This window comes from Oreochromis niloticus, linkage group LG19 (assembly GCF_001858045.2).
Source record: "Oreochromis niloticus isolate F11D_XX linkage group LG19, O_niloticus_UMD_NMBU, whole genome shotgun sequence".
NCBI lineage: Eukaryota > Metazoa > Chordata > Actinopteri > Cichliformes > Cichlidae > Oreochromis > Oreochromis niloticus.
The window spans coordinates 29,938,255-29,964,724 of NC_031983.2; the positions used below are offsets into that span (position 1 = coordinate 29,938,255).

Consider the following 26,470-nt stretch of genomic DNA (forward strand, 5'->3'; position numbering starts at 1 on the left):
CCATATCCTGCAGCTCCTGCAGAGAGCTGTTGAAGCTGCACACAGCCCCGCCCCCTGACAGACAAACAGAGACAGAGAGTCACACCCGCAGGTTACAGATGTGCTGCTAACACACACATGATGATGATGATGGTACCTGTCATGGCTGTCAGCTGGTTGGCACTGATGAGCAGCTCTCCCTCTGAAATGTGTTTCAGAGCTGCTTCAGTGCCGGCCGTCACCGTGCTGGAGCTGCTGGACTCCTCAGAGGAGGTGGGGGGGGACGCCGGCCCTGCCTCAGGTGGAGGAGACGGGGAGCGAGCAGGGGGAGGGAGGGAGGAGGAGGAGGAGGAGGGTGAGGAGAAGCGAGAGGAGGTTCCTCCTCCGCTACTGACATCAGCCTGCAGGAGAAGAAACGTGTTAATGAACCAGGATGTGTGTGTGTGTGTGTGTGTGTGTGTGTGTGTTGGACATACAGAGGTGGTTTGTGTATGGTTATGTCTTCCACCAGTCTCTCCTCGTCCAATGGAAGCTCAGTTTCTTCCCAGGTGAAGGGAGGCGGGGCTTGGTGTACAGTAAATGGGCTTTCTGCAGAGGGGGTGGGCTCTGGGCTGAGAGTGGGTGTGGCTACGAGCTCTGAGGTCACCAAAAGAGCGACAGAAAGTCAGACGAGACGACAGCTTCATGCTGGACGTTAGCTGTTTGGTCTGCTGAGAGCGCTGCGACCTCTAACCTGGTGGTGCGATTGGTTGAGGAGGCTCCTTATTCAGCGGGCTTGTTGGTTCTGATGGAGGGGGTGTGGTTACCGCTGTGGTCTCTCTGCTGGGCGGGGCCGGACTGGGCGGTGGGGTCGGTTCCGGTGTGGGAACCAATGGGAGCGGTTCGTTCTGGAAGAGAAGCGGCGGCCTTCAGAGACGGGGCTTAACGCTACGACGCTACGACAGAGTTTCCGTACCTCCTGAGGGGCTGCTGGTCCTGCTGGTTCCAGTCCCGGGTCTGGTCCTGCGCCCAGCGGGTCTCTCTGGCCCAGCATCAGGGCGATAGTCTCAGCCAAAACCTCGTTCACCAGTTGCCGGATTAACTCCGAGTCCACGGGCACGCTGGCGTCCACGAACAGCTGCAGGCCTGCGTCTCCTGCTGCCTCCACTGCAGACACACAGAGGAGCAAACAGTCAGGGAGGGGCGGGGAGCAGAACAGGAGGAGCAGGAGGAGGAGGTACACCTACCAATGTCTGAGGTGACGCTGCGTTCCTCGGGATCTGACTGGTCCACGTCACTATTGTGGGCGGGATCAGAGGGTGGGGGCCGGTACAGCTCTGAGATCATCCTGGACATCAGCTGCTGCTCCACCCTGAACACAGAAACCAAAATGGTGACAACGTGGCGCTGTTTCCACGGTCAGGGGTTGGCGCTGGTTTCTCACCATTCCACCAGCCGGCTCTCCAGGGCGTCCCGCTGCAGAGCCGTGCCCAGGGCGGGGACCTGATCCTGGGCTGGGAGGGCAGAGGGAACCTGGGGAGGGAAGACGGGACCCTGGTAGAGGACCGGAGGGGGAGACGGACCCCCGTCCAGCTCCACGGCCTCCTCACCTGGCACGCTGACCTCCTGCTGAGAGGAGAGGACGTTCATTATTCAGTGACATCACTACACCTGAGCTCAAGATTTCTGCACGGCACTGTAACCTAAATGTGCCTGACATTAATATTAATGAGTCACTAATCTATTTTAAAAATCTAAATAACATCTTCACCTGCTTCATGACTGAAAACCAAAAATCTCAAAAAGCCCCAAATTCTCAAACACCGATTCAGTTTTTAAAGTTTTCTGAGATTTCCACTGAAAGTCTAAAAAAAACAAAAAAACATCAGAACTGAAAAATCAATGAAATGACAGGACAAATGAACGAGATATAAATCAGATGTTACAGAAATCACAGAGAAAAATCTACGAAAACACAAAAATGAGACCAAAGGATTAATTAATCAAACGTCTTTCATAACAGTAATGTGTCCAAATACATGAATAATAATAACAACCATCATCACCATCATCTTCTCTGGTTCGTCTTCGCTCTAAGTTGCTGCTGTTCTGTTTTCGTCCAGCAGGTGGCGCTGCAGCCTCACTGAAAACACTGACAGTCTACAGCAGAGGTCTCAAACTGGTGGCCGTATGTTGACGTGAAGAAATCAAATGAAGTTTGTTGGTTGAAGTGACTTTTTTGTTAAGGAGGAATTGTTTGTTGCACGATGTTAAAAAAGTTCTTTAAAAATCCAAAAATGATTGAATATGAGGGCGACATGAGCAGAGAGCACAAACATGCTGAGGGACGTCTGTTAGTTCAGTGAGAGTCACAAACTCATGTGTTCACTTACATCTGCACTGTGATTTAGTTAAACACGAACACAATGACAGCAGCAGTGCTGCCACGTGTGCGCACAGAACGAGAGGAACGATGTGTTTATTTGGTTGTCCAATGAAAGGCTTCAGTTAGTGAAGAGGGAGGAAAACGTTTCAGGAAGTATTTGTGGGCGTTTTCTTGTTTGTTTGATTTTATACTACTTGAAGACTAAAGTGGCCGTCCAATGAGACGACGGTGGCTCACAGCTCTTTATGTTTGGCTGCTCTAAAGCAAACAGGAGGGGGGCGGGCTCACCTGCACAACATCAACAACAGACAGGAAGTCAGTTCCAGGGAAGACGTCGTCCTCTTCCGCTTCTTCCTCGTTCCCTTCGATGATGTCAATCGTGTGTGATGGAGGACGGGGAGGGGGAGGAGCTTCTTCTGCCTCCAGGTGCTGCTGTGAACACACAAACACCTGTCAGAGCTCACACCTCCACCTTTGACTGACTAAAGTCCTCAGAGGCTCAAAGCTGCTCACCTGGTCAGGTGCTTCATCGCCCACAGAGGCTGCTGGAGGGGCAGCGAGCGCTGATGTCACTTCCTGAGGATGCTCACACCTGGAGTCCATCCGGGGTGGACCTGCAGGGGGAGGGTTGTGTGTGTTATACTTGACCTTTGACCTGGAACTGTTGTTTATGTTTATTTTAACCTTTACAAAAACACGTTACTATGTTACTGACCCAGTGGGATCGCTATGGCGACAGGGCAGCTGTTTGTAGGGGTCATGCTGAGGTCATCAAGGTGACCTGAGGTCAGGTGTGATGAGCTGAAAATGTGAGCTCGTCCAGATGAGGAGGAAGCAAAGGGAGGGGCTAAAATGATTGGTTGGGCCTGAGTGAGGGGCGGGGCCAGGCTGGTCTGAGTCTTGGAGGACTTCAGCTTCACACCTGAGACACGGAGCAGAAAGTTTGACGACGCCCACAGCTGAACCTTTACCATCACACTTACTGATGTCGACCTTCTGACCTCGGACACTCTCCACTAGTCGGGGGCGGGGCTTCCTTCCGACTGGTGAGGCAGGTGAGCTGAGGCGAAGGTACGGACTCTTCTTCAGGGTTCGTCTCAGACCTTCATACGGTGCCCGGCCATACAGCCGGGTCAGGTACGACTCTCCATCCACTTCCAACTGATGACGCTCCGCTGCTACACCTGTGGCTCGGTTAGGCTCCACCCCCTGCGGGTTCATAAACACATAACCAATCAGTGATCGCCTGTTTGTTATTGATGAGAAACTAATTAATGGCTGCCAGAAGAATCCAGCCTCACCGCTCTGATTCCGGCTCTCTGCCCTCTGCTTCCTCTCCTCGCTGCCCTCATACTTCCTGTCCCTTTGAGCGCGCCCACTGTCCTCTCCCTCCCCGTGTGGGCGGAGCTATCAGCGTCCACAGCTGAGTGATGGCTGCTGATGTTCCCCGAGGACATCTCTCCCTGAGGGCAAGGCAGAGAAGGGTCAGTCCCCGGTTTTCTTCTTCTGCTCTTTCTCTGAGCACCGGGGGAGGAGCAGAAGAAGAAAAGTTCAAAGAAGAAGAAGCGTTTGTGCTGTCGTATCAGCGAGAGAACAGATGGCGCCACATCGGAATTCGAGAAGTGAAGTTTAAGAAGAAGATGAAGAAGCAGACAAAGAGAAAAACGCAGATGTTCCCGGCCTGCTGGAGCTCACCTGGATGTCTCTGCTTAACCTGCTGATCCAGGCGTCCACTGTCTTCTTGATGCGGACGTCCTCGCTGTGGTGTCTGCCGGTCAGAGAAACCATCCTAAGTGTTTAAACCTGTCCTGTGTTAGTGAGCACACCTAAAGTCAACACTATCATTAGCTACCTGTTAGCAGCTAGCGCCTCCAGCTGGCAGTGCAGGACCTCTCCGGTTCGGGCTCGGAGCAGAGCCTCCAGGTTCTCCTCCAGAACTTTCTTCTGCTTTCGAACCTGACGGAGAACCTGACCTGCCTCCTCCACCAGGGACGGGACCGCGGACCTCCTCTGGACCAGCACAGACCGGGACTGCTGTGACCTGAGGTTATGTTCTCCATCAGTGGTTTTATGGGGCTGAGGTAGTCTGGACTGGTTTTGCTGGGAGTGTAAGCTGTTTTCATGGGATAAGTTTAGTTGGAGGTGGGAAGATTGGGAGCTCGAGCGAGTTTCCTTTGAGGTGGTTTTTTGGGACTGGTTTTGTTGGGACTGGGTTTGTTGGGATTGCTGGTGCTCCGATGCAGGTCTGCTGGTTTTCAGAGGGTCTTCTGGCTGCTGGGGGACAGAACGTGTGTCAGGCTTCAGTATTACAGACTCCCGTTAACTCGAGCTGAGCTGAATCGTGCACTGACCGTCAGCAGCATCTTCATCTCAGTCTTCAGACGCTTCATCTCCTGCAGTACGTCATTGGCTCTCCTCGCTGCCTCCCAGCTGTGATTGGCTAAAGACTGGAGCTGAGACCTTTCAGCCATGTGAGCATCTCTGAAGTATTAAAAACATGCAAAGAGAACAGATTTAACTTCCTAGATCACTCAGCCTGAATAAATGACAAGTGTAACGCTATAATATTAATATCTGTTAGTTTTTGAGTGTCTTATCTGACTAAACACTCACGCCTCAACAACGCTGTTGCTACTCAAGAAGTGAAAGTAACAGCCCATCCAGCACTCCGCTCCACGCAGCGTTACATATCCTAATACACAATCTGACTCACATATGGCTCTGAAATAAAAACCCTCCAAACATCTGAAAAGGACCAAAACCCCATGTGACCCCCAGTCTGTGCTTTCACTTTACTCAAGTACTTCTACTATACTCGAGTACTTCCTACTGTACTTGTAGAGCAACCTGACAGGTTGGTGGAATGAAGTCGACACTCTGAGCTGAGCCACGCCCTTCAGGCTGCTCCAGAAACACCAATGCTTACACTCTTAACCGCGTTCTCACGTGGAGGGGGCGGGACTTATGATGTATCCGACAGCCATCCACCAGCGGGCGAGAAAGTTACCCACCCTCCGAACAGCACATGCTGCTAAGATCACACAGCAGCGCTGAGGACTGACAGGAAACCAAGATCAGAACCATTAAACAGAAGCAAACAAACAAATAAATGATGCGACTGCAGCGTCAGACAGCGCCGAGGAAAACAACTGACACTGAACGTTGCACGGATTCAAATTAATGAGCTCAAACACGCAACTAGTATTATATTCTTGGCAAGTCAGCTGAGTCTAAAGCACACACACACACAAACAGACACACACACACACACACACACACACACACACACAGACACACAAACACACACGCACACAGACACACACACACACAAACACACACACACAGCGGGCCGTCTGCAGCGTCTGGATCACTCCGAGGACTCGGAGGGTTACTGATGCGAGCACAGTGACATCGTGGGGAGTTTGTACGGTGATGTTTCAGAGCTGCTGCAGGTAAAAAATACATACAATAAAATCACAGCAGGAGAAAAATGGTTTCAGTCTCAGAATATCAAAACTAAAATATACAGACTGAGGAGGATGTACGCAGTGATGCGAGCTCGGAGAGGAACGCCCCCGAGGCTCACAGGTGAGTCCCACCGTAACATCACGACTGGCCTGACAGAACCACAGTTCGGTTATTTCTGATGACACCACAGAGACGTTCTGAGGTCCCTCAGAAACGTCTGACCTTTATCTCAGAAGGTCCAAACGCCCTCAGCTAAAGTCGTGACGCTCGCTGAAGATGGAAATGTGGCGGTGGGTGGGGATAAAATGGGCGCCGTTGTCGCCTTGCGCTCTGTCATTTAATCGCTCAGAAACGATCACAAACAGCTGCTGCAGACCGTCTGCTGCTGCTGTTGCTAGGCAACACCCCAGTGGTTTCCCATGGTGACAGCGAGCAGAGATGCTGATGGAGGAAACGGGCGGGGGAGGGGGCCCGGGCCTCCCCTTCCTCCTCTCTGTAGACCTTTACATGCCAGCAATAATTCATGAGCGCCGTAGTAACGGCTGCAGATGAATATTAATGCCGCGTCTGTGCGCTTCACCCTTTTCTTTGTCCTTGTGCTTCCCTTCAGCGCTCCGAGCGCGCTGCGTGTTCGACACATGAGCTAAAACCAGACCTGTGCAGGACCACGTGGACCGCATTCATTCGATGATTAATGCTGAGCACAGGCTGTGCTGCCTGAATGTGGACCCGAACGGGCTAACCCACCTAGGACAGATGTGGAGCCAGATGTGTGGTGGGGTCTGGGTATAACACTTAAACATGTTACATAAAGAGAGTCCACGTGGACTCAGACCTGAACCTACTAAATCAAGAACAGGCAGCAGACACATTGGGGCCAAACCTGGTCTACTTATCACTTAGCGGGGCACTTTGGTTCATCCAGATGTGGCTCAGAGCTCACGTGTGCCCATGTGAAGTGGACCTGTGGGCCAGATGTGGTTCAAATATCATGACATACCTGACATCTGGCCCACATAACGCGTTTTAGCATCTGGACTCCAAAACACGGATCTGCGTGGAGCTAAATCAGGTTTGCATTAAATCTGCAGCACGAGTGGACCAATCAGGCGACATAAAAACACAGCAGGACGGAGGCTTCTGAGCAGGGCAGTGGGGGAGGGTCGACGCCACAAACAGTCATAGGTGTGTGTGTGTGTGTGTGTGTGTGTGTGTGTGTGTGTGTGTGTGTGGGGGGGGGGGGGGGGGGGGGGGGGGCGCAGATGGACGAAAAAAGAGTGCTGACATCATCGACTCAAATGGAGTCAACACTGTGACATGCAGGGAAGGGTGGGGGTGGGGGCTTGTTTATCGGCACAAGTGTGAAATTATTGACGGCTATGATCACGATTCTGTGATTCTGTGTTTGAAGAGCGGCCGATCAGTGCAGCGCTTGTCTCTGCACATTCCTGAATAAATTATGTCTTTAAAACGTGAAGCTGGTAACCATGGCAACAACAGCATCCTCCACGGCTACAGTGAAGGAAGAGGAGGGGGAGAGAACCGACTGCGGTGCTGTGCAGACAGATGAATCAAACCTCAGCCGCTTCAGCCTCGCTGCGACTCCGTGTCTTTATTTAGCTCTGCACGTTCAGCCCACGTGAGCACCGACTCACTGACGGAGGCTCCGCCCGCTCCGCCTAACGCCTCAACTGTGTCTGAACATGGAGACTGATCCAAGCTGGCATTCTTCAGTGCACTGTGCCAGACTTCATTCAGAGTTTTCACAATTTTAGACCGGATGCTGTCATGTTTCTGTGGTTCAGGATAAACATGAAGCTTCTAACAATGAGCTCAGTGTGTGTACAGGCAGGGATCCCCAGACATCCCATGAAACCACATTCACCTATTATTGCAATTTATGACCTTTCTCCAACTGTAAGTGAACTTTGTCAATATCTGCGTTTTATCCAGTAAGATAAAGTCACCTCAGTTCAGTTACTTATGGCTGCAAACACAAAGGTTGCCATAAGAGTCAGACAGCTCGCAGAGAGGCTGCCTCTCTGTGATCAGAACAGCGAGTGCAACACCCTCGAGCTCTGTGCAACCGTGTCGTCCCCACACGCTGCGATCTGCCACAGAATGTGAAAACATTCAGAGCAGCCGCTGATGTTGTGGATGTCCCGACTCGCCGTTAGGATCGCTCAAAGCTGCTCTCTCAGAGCGCGAGAAACGAGCTGCAGGTCTGAGAGCGGCTCGCTGTAAATGCACACATCTGCAGCGTGGCGTCTTTGTCTGAGCCGCTTCGGCTCCACTGCAGCAGCTGCACGCACAAAAACACTGTGTCAGAGGCACAGTGGCCAATCAGAGCGCAGCAGAGGTGAACTGAGCGGGTGCAGTTTCTGGATCTTAATACGACGCCGTGTCTGTAATCAGAGTCCTCGCTGCCTCGTTAACAAACTCCTGATACAGTATCGGTACTACCATTACTGCAGTATCAGCAGCAGTACTCACTGTACTTGTAGTTTCTTGCTGCATTGCAGATTTTTCTCTTTGAACAACAACAACACCCCTGGTGTGTGTGTGTGTGTGTGTGTGTGTGTGTGTGTGTGTGTGTGTGTGTGTGTGTGTGGACTGTGATGGTTAAGGTGCCCTTGGCTCAGTGCAGCAGCTCGCTGTGTGAATGCTAACCACGCTGATCTGTGTGTGTGTTTCTGTTGGTTACACTTTGGTGCTGGACGCTGATGCCGCTCAGCTCCTCCTCACATGATCATTTCTAACATTTGTGACTCCAACATGTGGCTCGGGGGCTACATGTGGCCCACCAAACAGTCCAATACGGCCCGCTGTGAAAATGAACGAGTTCCTCGAGCTTTCATTAAAATGCTGATCACTTTTGGTGATGAAGGAAAGGTCGCAGTTCAAGTGGATGTAAAATTAAAAGTAAGGCTCAACATTTTGAGTTTCTTCACCAACCCAGACACTGCAGAGAAAGTTTCGCTCTTGGCTTCACGATGATCAAATCTGCATCTTTGTCAAATACAAATGTTGGAATTATAAGAACATAAATGCGTCCATGTGAAGACGCTGAGTGCAGGATTTCAGGAGCCGACAAATTCAGACACAAAGCTGTGAAAAAGTGTTTTTGATTTCTAATTTTGAAAATACCCGTGCTGTGTTTAAGCTCCACCATGAACGGTGGAAATGTGGCCGTTTTCCCTGAGAGGCCCGATTTGATCCGAACACAACTTCCTGGAGACATAAAGGTCAATAAGTGAGACTTCATTCACTCCACTGTTCTTACTTTAGCTGGGCTTCTGGAAAAACAGGTGAGCCGCTCCATCACAGCCTGACTCAGTTTCTACTGAAAGAAGCTGTAAGCCACAGGATGTGAGCGATTCCAGCACCAGAATTTCAAAATAAATTCGAGTGTCGCATTAAAGAAACGTCACGTTTGACAGAAAAGGAATTTATTACAACCGACTCAGCTCCAAGGCACGTTACAAGATCAAATGTGTTAGTTTCATTTTTATCTGAACAGAAATACAAAACAAGCTGAACCTTCATGTGAGGCAGGAACAGAGAGGAGGAGGGTTCTTATTGCAGTAAAAAATATATTAGAAAGGAAAAAATTAAAAACGTCCAATTCAAAATGAAAATATGAAATAAATTATTTCTATAAAAATAAAAAAAGTTGTTTTTTGTTGTTTTCTTTACAGACACAACTTTCTAATGTAAAAATGGAGCAAGTGTTAGTGTGACTACAGGCTGCCTCACGCTGAACCTCCTAAACACCACGGCACTGATCACGCCTTCATCTCCACAACAACACAACACGCTCGTTTCTTTGTTAAACACGTTTTCTGAAACATCCACATGTAGAATATTTATAAGTTCAGCGGTCTGCTCCAAACTCAGCCTGGAACCAGTCCTCATCTGTCCTTTCAAATGACTGGATGGAGGGAAGACGGCGTGTGCACGGCGACGGTCTCCTCTTCGATGTCCCAAAACATCTGACACAGTTTTCAAGTACAAAAGGTTTTTTTCTTTTTTACATTTAGATCATGACACAAGGTAGAAACTATACACAATTCCAAGCATCGTTTAAACCTGACTCTACGTCACGTCCTGCTCATCTGTTTTTATGCTGATTTATTCGTTTACATCTGCAGTGAAACGTCAGCATAATTATACTCTGACACCGTCGGCTTTCAGGGCAGAAGAAACAAACTGAACTTCCTGTTTAGTCTCTCCAACAGCGAGCGTCCGAGCGTGTTCACAGGTCTCACTTCCTGTCCAGTCCAAACAGAAGAAAACCAGCAAACGAGCAGCAGACATGTTCCTCGAGGTGAGTTTACCTTCAGACTCTCAGGGCTAAAGTCGAGGCGTTTTTTGGTTGGTTTACTTCAAACTAATGGAACCAGTTTGTTCACAGAAGAAACACTCTGGATTTGAGAGTTAATTTGTTTTAAATTTACTGAAAATGAAGAATTCACCAGTCTGACCTCCATCTCTGCGTTTGCTTTGTGGATCCAGGTGCAACAGAAACATAACATTTATTCGCTGGACAGGATCAACAAAGCTCTAAAATATCCGACAATGAAGTTTGTTTGTTTTTTAAAGCACAGAAAGTTTCTACACCCGAGTTATGAGGAGCAGCAAACACGTACAGCTGAATCGTGACGGCTGACGACTGCAGAGAGTCTCCGTTTGTACTCGTCTCAAAGCTGCTGCAGAGATCAGGAAGAGTCACGAGTGAAGGCGGCCGCGCCTCCTCTCAGCCATGCTGGGTTAGAGGAGGTGAACTGATGCTGCAGCTGTTTCAGGCGAGGAGCGGCTCTGTAACAGCATGTCGCCCGTTTCATCCGCACGTCCAACAAGGCTGAGGTCAAAGTTCAAGTCTGTACACAGCCAGTTATTGTCTAATCATCTTAAGCTCACGAGCAAACACCCCTGCTTCTGCCGACATGCCGCAGGAGTGACAGCCTACCGCCGCTTCCCACCGCAGGAAGTCTGAGAACGTTACCGAGCTGATCTTCGTGCGACGGCTTGAAGCTCGACGCCAGCGTTAATGGCACCAAAACCACGAGCCATAATTCAAACGAAGGCTCTGTGAGCTCACAGCGAACGACAGCGGGCCGAGACGGTGGCGATCGTTGTAACGATCAGTTTAAAATGAGTGAGTGTGCACGCTCACAGTGAGGACACCTGACACAGGTATGGACCTGCTGTGAGCGCGCTCCACAGCTTCAGCTGCATTTCTGTAATAACCCTTCATGAAGAGCCCCTCCAGCTGCCGCGAGTGCGACTCCACAGAGTGGGAATGTGGAGCGACGGACCGTAAGCGAGTGCTTTCTCCTCCTAGAACGGTGTCCTACCGGCCGCTTCCTGTAGTGGGAACGTGCACAAAGACGCCCTGAAACTCCCCGCCGGTCTCATCGCTGCTAACGGACCTTTGTTTCACAACAGTCCAGCCTGATATCATTCTGAGAGCACGAGGTTGACGATGTCCACGACGTTAATTACACAGAGTCAAACGTAATAAACACTGAACATGAGCACCGCCCACCCTCCACACGCTTCTCCACCAGCGGTGAAACGTAACGTCTGAGCCCGTCAACAGTTTCCTGGGAGGGTTTGTTTATCAACCAGGAAGAACTTACGACCGTTCAAAACAAACATAACTAATGTGAATAGCACTGTGAGATGGAAGTGTGACGGCGACTCGGACCGAGGACACAAACTGTGACTGTATGTTAATCAAACTCCAGACGAACATGAACGATGGCAGGAGCGACACCTGGATCCACACAACAGGCGCAGATTAACGCCAGTAATGTTTCATGTTTCAGTCAAACTGTTTCAGTCTGTGAGCACATCGTCCTGAACAACAGACAAAAACACAAACGACTGATTCACAAAGTAAACGCACAAGTTTAAACGCCAGATGAACCAAAGACCATGACTGTGATGTCATACACTGGAGTTTGTTGGATAATTTGGTTACATTTTTCTTTTAAAATATAACAAATTTCACACACACATTACGCTGCAGGAGCCACCTACAATTACATGAACTCCTTTTAACAGAATATTCAGGTTAATTTAAGCCTCACAGTAAAGAAACTGTGATGAGTGTTGGACAGAAACGATAGCACGCGTGATCTGTCTGCACACACACGTGTACACGGAGCTGGAGTCAGCTCTTTACTCAGCTCGATGTATAAACTGAAGAGCATCAGCGCTGCTTTGGATCATTAACACTCATTTATTTTACTGACGCCAGGTTAAAACTCAACCTTTAACCTCATCGTGTCTGTTTTTGATGTGACAAAACAGACACGATGACAAAGGAAGGTGGAAAGTGTTAAATCAGAAAAGTTTTCACATGAGCACCAGTCTGGACTCTAAATGACTGAAACAGTTTGCTGTTCTTCATAGTTTTGAATATTTTACCGAGTTTAGGTTTAGGTTAGAGGAATCTCTGTTGGGGGGGGCTGAAGTAAAGTACCTCGACCTGGGCTGTGATCCAGGGAACATAAAAAACAAAGTCTGGGTTTGAGGCTCTAGCACCTCCTCCTCCTCAGGGGTCCCTCTCCTTCTTTACCTTCACATCTCCAGCCAGGATGGTGGCAATCTCCCCCTGCATAAAGGCCCAGGGCACGTTGGAGCCGACCAGCGGGCACTTGTCCCCGCTGGGGCAGTACACCTCCCCGGAAGCCCCTTGGGCCTTGATGCTCTCCCGAGAGCAGGGGAAGCAGAACTTGTGTCCGGGGACGGAGGGACACTGCACGAAGTGGGTGTCCTCCAGGCGCTCGTGGCAGATGGTGCAGCACAGCGGTCCGCTGTTGGCCACGGGGGAGTCGGGCACGCTCTGCGGGTGCACCTGGTCCTGCGCGGGCGCGGACAGCCCGAGGTCCCCGTTGCGGGAGGAGAGGCGCCTTTGGCCGGACGCGGAGGACGGGGACGCCGGGCTGCCGGCCGCGTGCCTGGAGTGGGCGGCGGAGTCTCTGTCCTTGCCGGGCGAGTGAGCGTTCCCGAGCGCATCCGCCACCGACATGAGCGCGGCCATGGGGATTGTCCGTTCTGCGGGGGGGCGGCGGCGGACTCCGGGGGGTCTTGAGGGCCTCGCCCGGGCCACCGAGCCACTGCTGCCGCTGCTGCTCGTCCGCAGAGTCCGGCTCCGGGGAGGCCTTCCTCTTCCTCAGCCCGGGCCGGGAGCCCCCCGCCCGCCCTGGCGGCAGCGGGAAGCCGCCGTCGGCGTGCGGCTGCGGCAGCAGCTCTACGGACAGCGGCTCCCGAAAGAAGCGCAGCGGCTCCGGCAGCAGGTCCCCGAGCAGCCGCCAGTCCCCGGAGCCCGGCTTCTTCTCGTACTCCAGGTACTTGAAGCCGGATGAGAGCCCGCGGCCGAAGTCCTTCATGCAGTCCTGGTACATCTGCTTGGCCACCCCGAGGCGCTGGAGAACACCGTCCCGGAGCCGCTCGGGTACTCGATGAACAGCTTCAGCTCATGCTCCGCGCCGGGCTTCGACGCGGCGTCGAAAGCGAACACGCGGCCCAGCAGCGCGTGGTCCTTCTTGAAGCGGACATCGAAGGGCGTGCTTCCGGTGAGCGCGAGCAGCGTGTCGCGCACGGCCTTCGGCCGGCCCGCCCACTCCTCCTGGCGGCTCCGCAGGCTGTCGCTCAGCTCGGCCAGCACCTCCGCGTTGCGCTGCTTCTCCTTCAGCTCCCGGTCCGGGTCGGCGGCGGACACCGAGGCGGGCCGCTTCGCCCCGGGCTCGGCCCGGCCCGTCTGCGGCACCAGGCTGGGCGGCACGGCGGCGGACGGCGGCCCGGCGGGGGTCCTGCCGCGGGAGTTCGGGCTCTGGCGGTTCAACTCCGGCGGTCCGTCGTCCTTGAAGCCGTTCGGTCCTCCGAGCCCGGTGGGCGGCCTGCCGCCGTAGTCGAAGCGTCCAAGCGAGTAGCGGTCCGGCCCGGGCTGCTGGGGCTTGGCTGCTCCATCCGCCGGGTGGTGGTGGCTTGGCGGCTCTTTGCCGCTTAGTATGGCCGCCTGGCTCTTCGTCGCCCCGGGCTGCTGCTGCGGGGGCGCTCCCGCGGCGCCGCGGGTCTCCTGGAAGCCGTGAGCGCGCTTCAGGTGGCGGGCGGTCTCGATGACGAACTCGATCCGGTCCGCGCCCTCATAGTTGACGCATCCGCGGCACACGGGCTCCGTGAAGTCCCAGATCATGGCCCAAGGCATGCGCGGCAGGTCGCACAGGTAGCACGACTGCCGGCGGGATACCTGCGGGGAGGACATGTTCCCTCTGCCGGCCCCCTGCCTCCTCCTCCGGGCAGCCGCTTTACCAGCTTCCGCTAAAACTGCGACACGCCGCCGGACTGCTGAGCCTCCTCTGAGCTTATTGTTCCTCCTCCTCTTCCTCCTGCTGCTGGAGCTCCGTGTGCTGCTGCAGAGATGGCGGAGGGAGGAGGAGGAGTGAGCTCTGCGTTTTTTTCCCTGCATGCATCACTCCCGGGGAAGCGGAGGAATTCGGATTGTTACCCCCTCTCCCCTCTCACACAATGCCACCTGGTGGAGTAGCTGACGTCACCCCCCCCCCCTCCACGATCCCACTTGTTGCCCTCGTTCTTCCCCCATCTGTGTCACCCCCACCTCCTCTTCAGCCTCCTGTGTTTGTCACATCCAGGTAAAGAAGCAGCCCCGCTCCACCTGCAGCACTCCAGCTGCCGGGGTCACAGGTTCACGGGTCTGAGCCCAGCACACACGGTCCGGAGGGGGCACACAGCGGGATGGCTGAGGACCCCCCCTCCTCCCATTCATATTTTTGTCTGTAGTTTGTGGGGTTGTTCACGAGTCATCATAAAAGTATCACGGCTGGTTTCTCTAAATAAGTCCTGATTCTTTTACCAGCCTTTGGTTTTTGAGGGTGGGGGTCTGCTGTGCTTCCCCCAGGGTGAGAAGAAACTGGGAGATCACCCCCCCTCCTCCTCAGAGAAAATAACAGCACAGATGTTTCATCACCTCACAGCAGTTTAAGGTGGAATAATAAAGGTGGACCCTGGGGGTTTGGGCTGCAGAGGCATCCGTGTTGCTAGGCAGGTTTTACCTCTCTGCTTTAACCCACCCCTCCTCTCTCTCTCAGTATGCACTCAGCCTCGATCGCCCTCTCTGCTCTGATGTTTCTTTGAAAAAAATCTATAATCAACAATAATCTCAACCTTATTTGTGCAGCACAGTTAAATAAATAAACGATAAATAAAAAGGAGGCTTGTGATGTGTAACACATGCAGTATACTACAGTAATCAGCAAAGGATTACAGTAGTATACTGTAAATCTGTTTAGATTAAAACAAAGAACTAACGAATAGAAGAGGTTTATTTGCCTCTTTCCTTCCCCTCGTGTGTCACCTGACCGAGGTGCCGTGCAGTCAGACATGATATTAGCCGGCTGTGTGGCGTGACTAGCAGCTCTCTGACCCGAGCCTCTCGGTGCTCAGAGCACGTCTGACCGTGGAAAATATCCCGATTCTCCACACAGCAGCTTCAGCTCTGCTCTAGACAGCAATCACATCACTGAGTAATGAGTCTCTGTGGAGCTGTCTGCATTCAGTTCATGAAACAGGCAGAAAAATAAAAACTACACTAGTTTCAAGCACAGTGTGCACAAACAGGATGGGGTTAACTCACAGCCTGCTTGCTCATAGGGGGTCATATGATTGTTGGGTTTTTCTCTGTATTTATTATTGTGCGATCTACTGTACAATATAAAGCGCCTTAAGGCGACTTTTGTTGTGATTTGGCGCTATATAAATAAAATTGAATTGAATTGAATTAACTCACAGCCTGTAACTCACAGAGGGGCTTGGCTGCAGTTTGGCCTTTGCTGCGTTGTTTTTGTGTTTCCTGAAGTGACCATATTTGGACGAGAGGGTGGAGTGCTGTTGTCAGCTCTGGTTATCCAGCTGTCACAGTCACAGGTACCTGCTCATAACACCCAAATAAAAGACTTCTCAGACATCTGTTCGTACAGAAACCTTTCAGCAGCAGCACAAACACGTCCAGTTAGCACAAGCTAGCAGCTACACCCACCATCCACCTGTCAGTCAAGAGGCCACGCCCCTGATATGGAACCTTTAAGCCTTGACAGAGTTTACACAGGTGAGTTATGAAAATATGCACCACACTGGTGCATTCTGGGAATATTGTGGTTTTTCAGTTATCAGCAGTGGGTGGCGGCTTTGGCTTAGTGCCATCTCCATAAACACACAAAAGCATCGGCGTGCCTCTCATGGATACTGCTGGCGTTGCCATGGAAACATGTGAGGAGAAACTGCAGAATATAGGATCAACTGTAGCTCCCCCACCACCACCACACACACACACACACACACACACACACACACACTATGAATGATTATGCAAATGAAGCGACGGAGACCTGCTGTAGCGTTCAGACGCTCCGAGGCTCCTTTATGTCTCCACCTGCTCCAGCCTTCACACAGCACTCCGACTGACCGAGCAGACCAATCAGCACCTCCACATACTCTCACATGACCTTTCATCGCTTTAGCTGAAGCAGCAGTGCACAGGGACTAATCTAACCTTTGTCTCTAAAACACACGAGGGCTTCACTCTGCCCTTCCACCGCAAGAAAATCATGGGCTTGTTTTTTTATAGGTGGGTTTAATTGACTCAGACCTAACGGTGACCACATGCAGATCACTGATGGTAATGTGTGTCGACACCTCTGAAGGCTTCTTTAAACCAGGAGAAAGCCCATGTAGAGCCCAGCAGTCAAACCAACTCTGTGCACAGAGTGTGTCAGGGGGCAGGAATAATGGTGTTTGCACTGGGAATTCTCACCATGGAGTGACCAAAACAGACCCATCCAGACTAGTTTAGGATCATTCAGGACACTCTGAGGAGCTTTCACAACCTAAAGACATTTTTATGACGACATCACTTCAGATCTCCATGTGCGCTCACGCTGAACGCGTCACATAAATGAGAACAACAGAAACCAGGTGTCCTTCTGAGCTTGTTGATTGGTGGCTGTTTAATAAGCAGGTTCGCGCTTTTCCAGGTGTGTCAGGAGTGCACCTGAACCCTGAGCCTGTTTCCTGTCTGTGTCTCTCAGTCTCTGTTTAACAAAACCGCCTCCGTCAAACCCACAGAAACATCCCCCCCCCCTTCACCTGGTTTGATCTCCCCGTCGGTCAAGGCGATGCGTTTCCATGGTAACTGGGGCAGCAGGGAGAGCTACGTTTGGCGAGGAGCTCGGTGGCTGGGCGCCGAGGCTGTTTGCTGCTAGAGTGAAGAAGAAGACAAAGCAGAGACAGAGGTTAATCATCCACGAAGTTTCAACATTTTCCAGGCCTGGCAAACCTGGAAAATTGTGCAGGAATTTTCCAGGTGGATCTCATGAAGATGTTGAAAGTATATTTCAGAATTTCAGACATGAATTCTGCAATATTTGCCTCGACAGATGTGTACACACACACACACACACACACACACACACACACACACACACGCACAAGATCTGAATTCATCATTGAAGGTAAAAATAGTCATGCTGCTACAAACACTCTGGGTACCATGACAACTGTCTCCATCCCTGCAGTAATGACACACACACACAGATGCTGCTGCCACCTGCTGGCTCACCTTCCTGATAACACCTCAGGGCTGACAGTCCAAAACTTACTGCTTATTTATTTGTTTATAATTGTTTGTTATACACAAACAAATAACATTTTTATCATTTTAATTATTATTAATAATATAATAATTTTTATTATTTTAAATCTCTGTATTTCTGCACATTAAGACCAAACAATGTGTTTTTAATCAGCCATAAAATGAAAAAAATATTTGATTTTTCAGTTACTGGATGAGAAAAAGAAAATTATTTTATTTTTATCAGCATTTTTGAAATAATTATGTTAATTAATATTAACATAATTATTTATGTTAATTATGTTAATAATTATGTTAAACAGTTAGATATTTTTAATCTATTGTTTGCTAAATAATTCAAAAGGTCACGTGTGGGTCGGAACAGTACACAGCACAAACATGCACCTGCTCTGCTGTTGGTACACCTGTCCATGTTTCTGATTGGTCGCATACTGCAAACTCCGCCTTCCTGTCACCTCCCCTGTACCAATGTGTAAGAGCTCCAGGCTGACCCACTGAGCTGACTCACAGGACGCACCTCACACTGACCAACACAAACTACTGCTGTGTGCTTACCTGCAGCATCCAGGTGTGTGGCCTGCAGGTGCATCGGCGGGTCTGAAGCATGGCCGCTCGCTATCCTGAGGGCTGATTCCAGCAGCTGGCTCTGAGTGGAGGATAGAATGGCCAATGAAAGTTTAGAAAGAGAAGCCAGAGGCGTGGCATCTTTATTCCTACAATTCCCAGGTTTAACATTTTCTTTGATTGGTGGGCATGTCAGACGTGTTATCCAATCACCATTGTGTGTGCAAGCCCCACTGCGCTGCTATTGGTCAGCTCGGTGACATCATTAAAGGTGATTCTGTACTCACCTGCAGCTGCACCTGCTGGCTCTGCAGCATCTCCAGGTGCTGCAGTGTCTGATGGCTCAGGCTCCGCCCTCTGTCCCCACCCTCCCTGATGACACGGTGATGTCACAGTGATGTCACATTTAAAGTGACTTTTTATAACACAGAATTATTTTTCTCTTATTGTTTTTGTTTGCAGCATAACGAGATGACAGGTGCACACAGGTGTGTTTACCTGTCAGCTTGCAGCAGCTTCTGGATGCCGTCAGCCAGCTGAGTCACTCGAGCCTCCATATCAGACTGAGCCTGTAAACAAACAGATGTGCTAAACATTAGCTGCAGTTCCTCTGATGTCCAGCAAAGGCAGCAGTGAGTCGGTCCTAGAGACTCACATGTTGAAAAAGCAGAAATCAGATCAGATCTATCAAATTATTGATCGTTCTATCAGCTGTACTCACCTTGAAGAGAGGAGCAGCAGCTGCCAAAGCTGCAGCCGCAGCGGCGGCGGCTGTGCTGCTGGCATCTCCCAGGTGACCAGAGGACAGCGGCGTCTCCATCTGGACCCCAGCATCCTTCGCTGCATCCCGGGAGCTCAGAGCAGGGGCATCTGGGAGGTTTCCCACAGAGTGGAGCGGCATCGGGTCCAAGAAGTGAACTCTGACCTCCCTCCTGCAGGGGGCGCTGTGAGAGCTGAGCAGCACAGATAAGATGAGACGTGTTTTTATGAGCAACCAGTAGCGAGTCTGAAGAAACGCGTTTCACTCACCGCTGCTTCAAAGCCGCCAGCACGACTCCCCGACCCCCAGACGCAAAGCGTGATGTCAGGACGTCGTCACCTGATGATGCAAGCAGAGATGGAGTCAGTATTGTGATGATTAAAGATAAACAGCCTGGATGTGCGACAAAGGGTTGGGGAGGACCTTTTACGACTCAGATTGAATGATTATGGTGAGAGGTGAGTCTCCGAGGCTCACTTTCACACCGAGTCAAACTAAAACACAAAATAATTTTACGATCGTGTGTGAAGCAATTCTGTGTAATGTCTAGAGGCGTTTCTGTGAGAGCTCAGGAGGATCTGTAACGCGAGGCTGCTGATTGTTGGCTGAAACGCGATCTTCACTGCTTTTAAAGGACCGTCGGGTTTAATGGCCTCAGGTGTACCAGAGTTATTACAGTTTTGTTTGTTAACGTTTTGAAGTGTTTCTCTGTGCTACTGGTTTTTAAACCTCACCCTGAACTAAAGTGAACGTCACAACTCCACGCAGCTGTGGGACCTTCAGCTGGTGTCAGCTGTGAGTCACGTGAGCAGCTGTGACTCCATCCAAAGTTTCTGGATTTCTCCCATGACCCTCACAAATTCCCCCACACCCTGATGCACGGAAACACCTTCAGTCTGGGCACTTTTTAAAATAATCAACACACCTCCCAGGTATTATATTACCCCCCACCTGTGTCCATCGCCTCAGCGAGTTTTCGGTCTCCTCCTCCGGAGATCTTATGGGGCTTTAAGTACGCTGCTGACCGATGTAGAGCAGCGATATCCGGGTTCTCTCTGGGACTCCGCCGCCGCTGCTTATTCTGTCTCGGTTCGGTCAGAGGAGGAGGAGGAGGAGGAAGGTCCCGCAGTTTTCGGACGGTTATCTGGACGGTTCCGGGTCCCGGTCCGCCTCCGGGACCGGTCCGGTCCGGGTGGAGGACTCGGGTGGAGCGGATTAAAACGTCCCCGGTGTCCGAGCTGCAGGAGGACTGATCCGGACTGAGTGCAGCCGGAGCAGACATGACGCTGTTTACGTACAGAGTGTTAACAAAGCTGCACTGTTAGCATGGAGGCTAACTTCGTTCAAACTTCCCGCTCCGGCTCTAAAACCCGCCGCTGGCCGTGTAAAGATCGGAGGGAGGCGGCGGTCAGCGCCGCGGGGGCGCGGGGAGAGAGTTAAAATAATTTACACCCCAACGAGACGCCAGGAAAAAAAACCCTACAGAAACTACGACAGAAAAAAGAAAATGTTCAAACACAGCAACTGTTGCTGACAACAAACAACCGAACTTCCGGCCTCCGCTCCAGACAGGATGCTGAAAAAACTCACCCTCAAAATCAAAATACGAAGAAGAAGAAACGGCTCTGAGAAACAAAGTAAACACAGCACATTAAAATTTTAATTATTAGCCGAAAACTGGACAGTACACCTGTATCATGGAAAAATAAATAAGTAAGTGCGGAAAATGACTGAAAACATGTATTCAAACGAACATTAACTCAATTAAATAACAAATACAAACATAATGAATGGACTTAAATAAAATCAAATAATAAAGTAACAATATAAATAAACAAAAAGAAACAGAGGTCTCTTCATATAACAATGGATGCTTGATTGGTTTTTACGTATTTGACTGACTTTTGAATGTGCCATGAGTCTGGCACATCATTCATTGATACTTGAAACACTCGTTTAATATTCTAAAAGCTGCAGTTGTGAAAACAAACAAGGCAAAGTAAATAGTTTTTAAAGGTAAAATGTGGAGTGAAAATCAAAAGTAGTAAAACATGGCCAATTATACCCTGGACGCCAGAGGGTTAAACGTTTTTTTTTAAAGTAACGCAATAGTTACTTTTCAAGTAATTAATTACTTTCAGAATACTGTAACTCAGTTACTAACTCAGTTACTTTTTTGAAGAAGTAACTAGTAACTATAATTGAATTACTTTTTCAAAGTAACTTGCCCAACACTGGCACTGAGGTCCACGAACCTGCTGCTCCTGGAGATTCAGAGATCCAGGTTTGAAAGCAGAGGCGATGGAGCCTTCTCAGGGGTGGCTGCTAAACTTAGCTTTTCACATTAGAGCTGCCCGGCCTCTAAGTCACTTTAAACAAAAACAGCTGCTCTCAGGTCTGTTAGAGCCGCAGACCCCGGCTGTGTTTATGCAGCCACAGTCTGATTTAATCGCTGTGATTTGTAGTCTGTATTCATTGTTGATTTAGTGATTGTTTTATACAGCATATGTTTGGTATAAGTTGCAATGCAACATGCAATAAAATTAACCTTTGACTTTAGAGTAAGTCCATCAGTGAGGGTCTGCTGCAGAAACACTTCAGTACTAAAAGCAGGTTAATCAGTAACTTTCAGGACGTAACGAGCTGTCCAGCCTGAGCAGGTGAAACGCTGCAGCTGGTCTGAACGTTTCTCAGGACAATGGCTGTATCCCAATTCAGGGTCTGCAGCCTTAAAGGCCGCATTTTAAGGCCGATTACGTCACAGCGACGCGACGAAGGCTGTCCCAATTCAAAGGCTGCTCGAAATGCGGCCCTCAAATGCGTCCTTCATTTCCCTGAATTTTAAGGATGTGGCGGTGTAGACTTCGTGGCCCAACATATCCCAGAATCCATAGCGCGGCGGTGGGTGTGGATAATTTTGCCAGAAAAAAAACGGCGGAAGAGGGGCGCCCAAAGAGTAAACTTTTAAAAGTAAGTACTGAATATTATGTCACTTATTTATGTGCAAATGTTTAATAACGAAGAACATTAAAACATTACTGTTGGCCACATGTCGGCAAAGTTATGTGACATTAGTGACGTTTGTACTAACTTGGTTTTAAAGCCTTTAAAATATACGCCGTTCAATATGATTTCATGGATATTTAAAGTAAGCACTGAGAGAAAATTAGTAATGCCAACATATTAAAAGAACAATATTTGTCTCTTATATATAATACATTTATATATACACTGTCAAAGAAACCTGTCTTTGAGTGAAGATTTAAGGTGACAGGAAATATAAATAAATGCAACCTGAATCTTTACTGAAGCTCAGTATTTTACAGAGTTCAAACTCACTGCTGTAATAACTAATAATGATTGAAATAACTATAATATTGGCCATATTATATTTACATTACCAAAGTGAGATGACTTTAGTCTCATGAACAACATTAGCTAATTGTTATTTATTTATCATGTTTTACAGTCCTGTGGTCTCAGCCTCAGATACTTATTAAATCACTCAAAGCTCATGTAGAAACAAACAAACAAATGAACAAAAGACTTTCTCCTTCATTTCTGTCAAATAATGCTGTATGAAACGTTTCCAGCTGTTAGTATCATGGTTGCTAGGCAACCTGGGCAGCGCCACGGAGGCTAGACCGTCCCATTTCACAAGCCTCGCACTTCCGGCCTTAGCGATCTTTGAGTAGGCGGCGCTTGAGGACCGTTAAGGCTGCAGACCCTGAATTGGGATACAGCCTCTGTGTGATCTGCAGCAGAGCCAGAGTGAGGTCGGATGCAGTAAAGTACTTCCTAACAGGGATGAAAACGTCCACACATTCCTGATGTCGGATTATTTTTATTTCCAGACATGAAAAATGAGGTCAGCTCATCATCATCATCATCGTCGTTGTTGTGTTCAATAAAAAGACAAATCTGCACATTAAAGGAATATTCTGCATGTTAATAAAGAATCTGAAACTACATTTCCCATGATGCACAGAACAGCCGACTGATTCCTTCACCCTGCAGACAGACTCTGAGGGGGCGGAGCTTCCGGTCAGAAACTGTAACAAAACGTCCTCATGCGCAGCTTCAGAGTCTGTTTTTACAGCGCCGGAGGATCTGCTGGACCAGGACCAGCACAGCCCGGCACAGGTTCAGGGTCAGCGCGGCTGTCCCAGCAGGCCAGCTTTAGCCGCCAGAGCCTCGTTCTGCTGGATGTGATACTCCTGGAAACGCATGGAGATCCTCTGAGTCATCTTCAGATACTTCTGCAGGCACGACTCGGAGCAGCTCGACTGAAACACAAACAGCTGTGAGGATTTTATCCAGATGTTCCTTCACTTACATGGTTCTGTCATCCAATCATCTTTTTTTACCTCCTCGGGCTTCACGTCTCTCGTGGTGAAGTCTCGGACGCAGTCCATGAAGCAGTTCTCCGTCACCTTGTTGTACGTCCCCAGAAACTCCTTAAACTGAACACAGGAAACAGACACGACTCAGAAAACGGCTGCAGAGCAGCAATTCAACAAAACAATCTGAGAGACGACCGAGAAGGATCCGAGGTTCAGGTCTGGGAAGAAATTTCCTGAAACAGGTTTCACGCTCAGCGGAGACCTCCGTCCTCTCGCTGCTCCAGGCACGCTCAGTTTTAGAAATTAAAAAAAAAAAAAATGATTCAACTTCAGGTGGAGCTCATAAGTAGAAATGTGTGCTGGAGAGCTGCTCCTTTTGTTCACTAAAGCACATTTGTGAAGGAAAAAAAAGTCTACTGCTCTGAAAAACTAAATGTTCACAGTGAAGTGCAGCACAGAGGCTCCCCATTTGTCATAAATGAGCTCTTCAATGTTATTGAATTATTATTATTTTGTTTTAAATTTTCTTCTTTTTTTCCTTTCCTTAAGTTGCACCTTTCTCCATTTATTTACTTCCTTTTTTACCAACTTGCTTTTCATTTCACATATTCCCTTACCTATAATTTTCCATGTAATGCCACATAATATTTTCTTGTTTTACTTGATTTATTTTTATTTTATTTATTTTCATTTATAAATGAAATTAACAAATACTTTATGATCATTTGAGTTACTTTTATCTTACTTTCTAATTTACGTGCTTAATTTTTTACTTTTAAAACATTTCATGACTCTATCTCTAAATTATACAAAAGAAATAACTGTTTCATTTATTTATTATTTATGTGCATTACTTTTAGCTACCCTTCAAAGGCATTTTTCATTTCTAAATTAAAATTAATTACTTTCTTGTCCACTGTCACTCCTGTATTGGTCCCAATAAGCTGCCACAGTTTTCTGGCATTGACGGTATTTCAGCTTGTTTTGACTGATTTCTATTTTTATCTATTTATTTTAACCTACGGTTCTGTCGCTCTCTCCTGTTTTGTCCCTCACAGGCCTCCTTGCTGTGTAGTTCAGTGCGGGTTTTCTATGGACCCCGGAGGCCACAGTAACCGGACTTTGTGCCTCTGAATTCTGAGCCTCTGTTCTCAGAGTCCACATGAAAACTCTTGGGGTCACTTACCTGTTTGATCTGGTCGGACTCGGACACCTGGACCGCCATGATTCGGACTCTGTAGGAGGGGAAACGGGGCAACAATTAGCAGCAATGCTAACACACCAGACTCCCTTCATAAATCCTCCATTTTTAGCCCTCTCCTCGGTCCGCCTCTTTTAAAGCTCCTCCGGCGCTCACGTGTTATTCTTTCAATGTGACCTTACAGGTGTGCCGTTCAGCTTAGGTTGGCTGGTTTAGTAACGCTTCAGGGAGCAGAAGTTACTCGGGATTTAGTGACATGATGAACAAACCTACCTGACAAAACAGCGCGTTTAAACGGACTGCTGCTGCTAACGGCTATCGGCTAGCCCGGTAAGCTCCGTGATCCCGCCCTCCGATGAGGGTTCCTGTGTTCTCCTGGAGATGTTCCTCTTCAGCCTCCCGAGCAGCAGCGCTCAGTTCCCCTTTACAGCAGCAGGAAGACAGTTTTTATTCCACCTGAGATCCCAACTGCAGGAGGGGAGCCTCCGAGTGACGGACTGAAGGACGCATGCGCAAAGAACAGCAGATTCTCTCCCATTTTTTTGCGACTTTTCATTTAAAAAAAAAAAAAAAATAAACACGTTCAACATGAGGCTTACATTAAGCTTAATATTCAGCTATTAATTAATATTTTTATTACACTCAAAACACGAATAAAAATGTACATTTGAGAGAAAAATGTCACGAATGTCCAGGTCAGAAACAGAAACAGAAACTTTCCGGAGAGCAAGAAAAGTTCTGCGACTTGTGTTCCGACCTCCAAAAAATAAACGCATTAAACTAAATCTAAACTTCATCAGTAAGTCCTTCTATACAGGCAAACCATCTTCAATCATAATTTCTCCTGAACCAGTCCACCTTTACAGGGTTGTTTCCAGTGTTGGGCAAGTTACTTTGAAAAAGTAATTAATTATAGTTACCAGTTACTTCTTCAAAAAAGTAACTGAGTTGGTAACTGAATTACAAGATTCTAAAAGTAATTAATTATTTGAAAAGTAACTATTGCGTTACTTTAAAAAAAGAGTTTAACCATCAGGGGTCCAGGGTATAATTGGCCATTTTAACTACTTTTGATTTTTCCTCTACATTTCACCTTTAAAAACTATTTACTTTGCCTTGTTTGGTATCATCTTTTTCAGCACAACCTCACGTGTCTGAATTTACAGTCATGTTTTCATTTTGACATACTGTACTAACACAATTGATCTAAAATCAGACAAAACCCATAAAATCACAGTAGAAAAAGTTATATTTTTACTGTAACAACCACAAACATGTTTAATGAATCCTATTTCATAACTTTAAATGCAAATATTAATTGTCAATTTTAAAATCATATGCACAAGTTTTGCAAACAAAGTTATTTGCATCCATTTACCTTTCACCCTTTTGTATAACCATTTCAAACTATTTACAGAACAATCAGCTGTTCTGCATTTGTGCCACTCCAAAAAACATTTTGTGTCCACTATAAAGGAGAACATCACAGCCTGATCCCTGCAGGTCTGACAGCAGCAGGTGTATCACTCCTGTTTCTACCTGGAGACAGCAGTCGCCTCATTGTTCTGACACACAACACAAAACTGTCCACAACACTACACACTAACTACACAAGACAACACATTAACTACACACCCCAAACACGCTAAACGTCACAAATCTCTCACATCTCAAAACTCGCTCTCTCTCTCTCTTTCTGCTCTCTCTCTTTCTGCTGTCTCTCTCTCTCACTCTCTCGCCGTCACTCCTAAAACTTCCCCTATTTTTGGGGGGAGGGGGTTTGCTCATAAGCAAAGAGTGCTCGCTAGCGCTGTTCTTACACAGTAAACGTGACGAAACTATTCAGGAAAAACACACGTATATATTGTTTATCATGACTGGTTTTACGTGGCCTATCAACACAATTTAAAAACTGGTATATATCACCTTGTTGCTTTGTCATCTTGAAGTGGTCATGTGATTGTCTTACCACGACTACTTTATTCTTCCTCAGTCAAACAGCAGCACTCATGCGATTGTTTTGCCCCCTGAGCTCCAGGTGTTGTGCTAGACCAGTGGTTCCCAAACTTTTTTTGCTGGGCCCCCCTTGTTTAACAAGAAAAATGTTCGCGCC

General features: G+C 48.6%; 3 protein-coding genes and 1 long non-coding RNA gene across 8 annotated transcripts; 1 reads left to right on the top strand and 3 right to left on the bottom strand.

The window, feature by feature from the left end:
- On the bottom strand, positions 1-20,840 carry kiaa0586 (KIAA0586 ortholog). Of its 5 annotated transcripts, none has more exons than XM_019348556.2 (22): positions 19,765-20,840; positions 19,083-19,152; positions 18,775-19,006; positions 18,552-18,622; positions 18,341-18,425; positions 18,045-18,135; positions 16,985-17,096; positions 4,696-4,825; positions 4,197-4,618; positions 4,040-4,112; positions 3,646-3,807; positions 3,346-3,553; positions 3,060-3,266; positions 2,858-2,958; positions 2,633-2,776; positions 1,403-1,584; positions 1,206-1,330; positions 935-1,125; positions 713-866; positions 456-615; positions 137-380; positions 1-54 (listed from the first exon to the last, which is right to left on the bottom strand). In XM_019348556.2, the coding sequence occupies exons 1-21, from the start codon at positions 20,093-20,095 to the stop codon at positions 218-220; spliced, it is 3,414 nt and encodes a 1,137-aa protein (XP_019204101.1). In that variant the 5' UTR covers positions 20,096-20,840; the 3' UTR covers positions 1-54; positions 137-217. The 5 variants fall into 5 exon arrangements, with proteins under 5 accessions (XP_019204101.1, XP_019204102.1, XP_019204103.1 ...); XM_019348557.2 differs by having other exon boundaries at positions 1,403-1,587; positions 16,985-17,093; positions 19,765-20,839; XM_019348558.2 differs by having other exon boundaries at positions 1,403-1,587; positions 2,633-2,773; positions 19,765-20,839.
- On the bottom strand, positions 9,245-14,333 carry irf2bpl (interferon regulatory factor 2 binding protein-like). Its single transcript, XM_013265299.3, is given in 3 exon segments — positions 9,245-12,882; positions 12,884-13,244; positions 13,247-14,333. Coding segments are annotated over 3 exon segments (1,914 nt in total). The 5' UTR covers positions 14,292-14,333; the 3' UTR covers positions 9,245-12,374.
- On the top strand, positions 19,137-24,766 carry LOC112843117 (uncharacterized). Its single transcript, XR_003215259.1, has 2 exons — positions 19,137-19,271; positions 24,215-24,766. It is a non-coding gene; the product is annotated as an uncharacterized LOC112843117 (long non-coding RNA).
- On the bottom strand, positions 22,762-24,773 carry timm9 (translocase of inner mitochondrial membrane 9 homolog). Its single transcript, XM_019348583.2, has 4 exons — positions 24,631-24,773; positions 24,343-24,391; positions 23,181-23,276; positions 22,762-23,099 (listed from the first exon to the last, which is right to left on the bottom strand). The coding sequence occupies exons 2-4, from the start codon at positions 24,379-24,381 to the stop codon at positions 22,965-22,967; spliced, it is 270 nt and encodes an 89-aa protein (XP_019204128.1). The 5' UTR covers positions 24,382-24,391; positions 24,631-24,773; the 3' UTR covers positions 22,762-22,964.
- Positions 24,774-26,470: the final 1,697 nt, after the last annotated feature.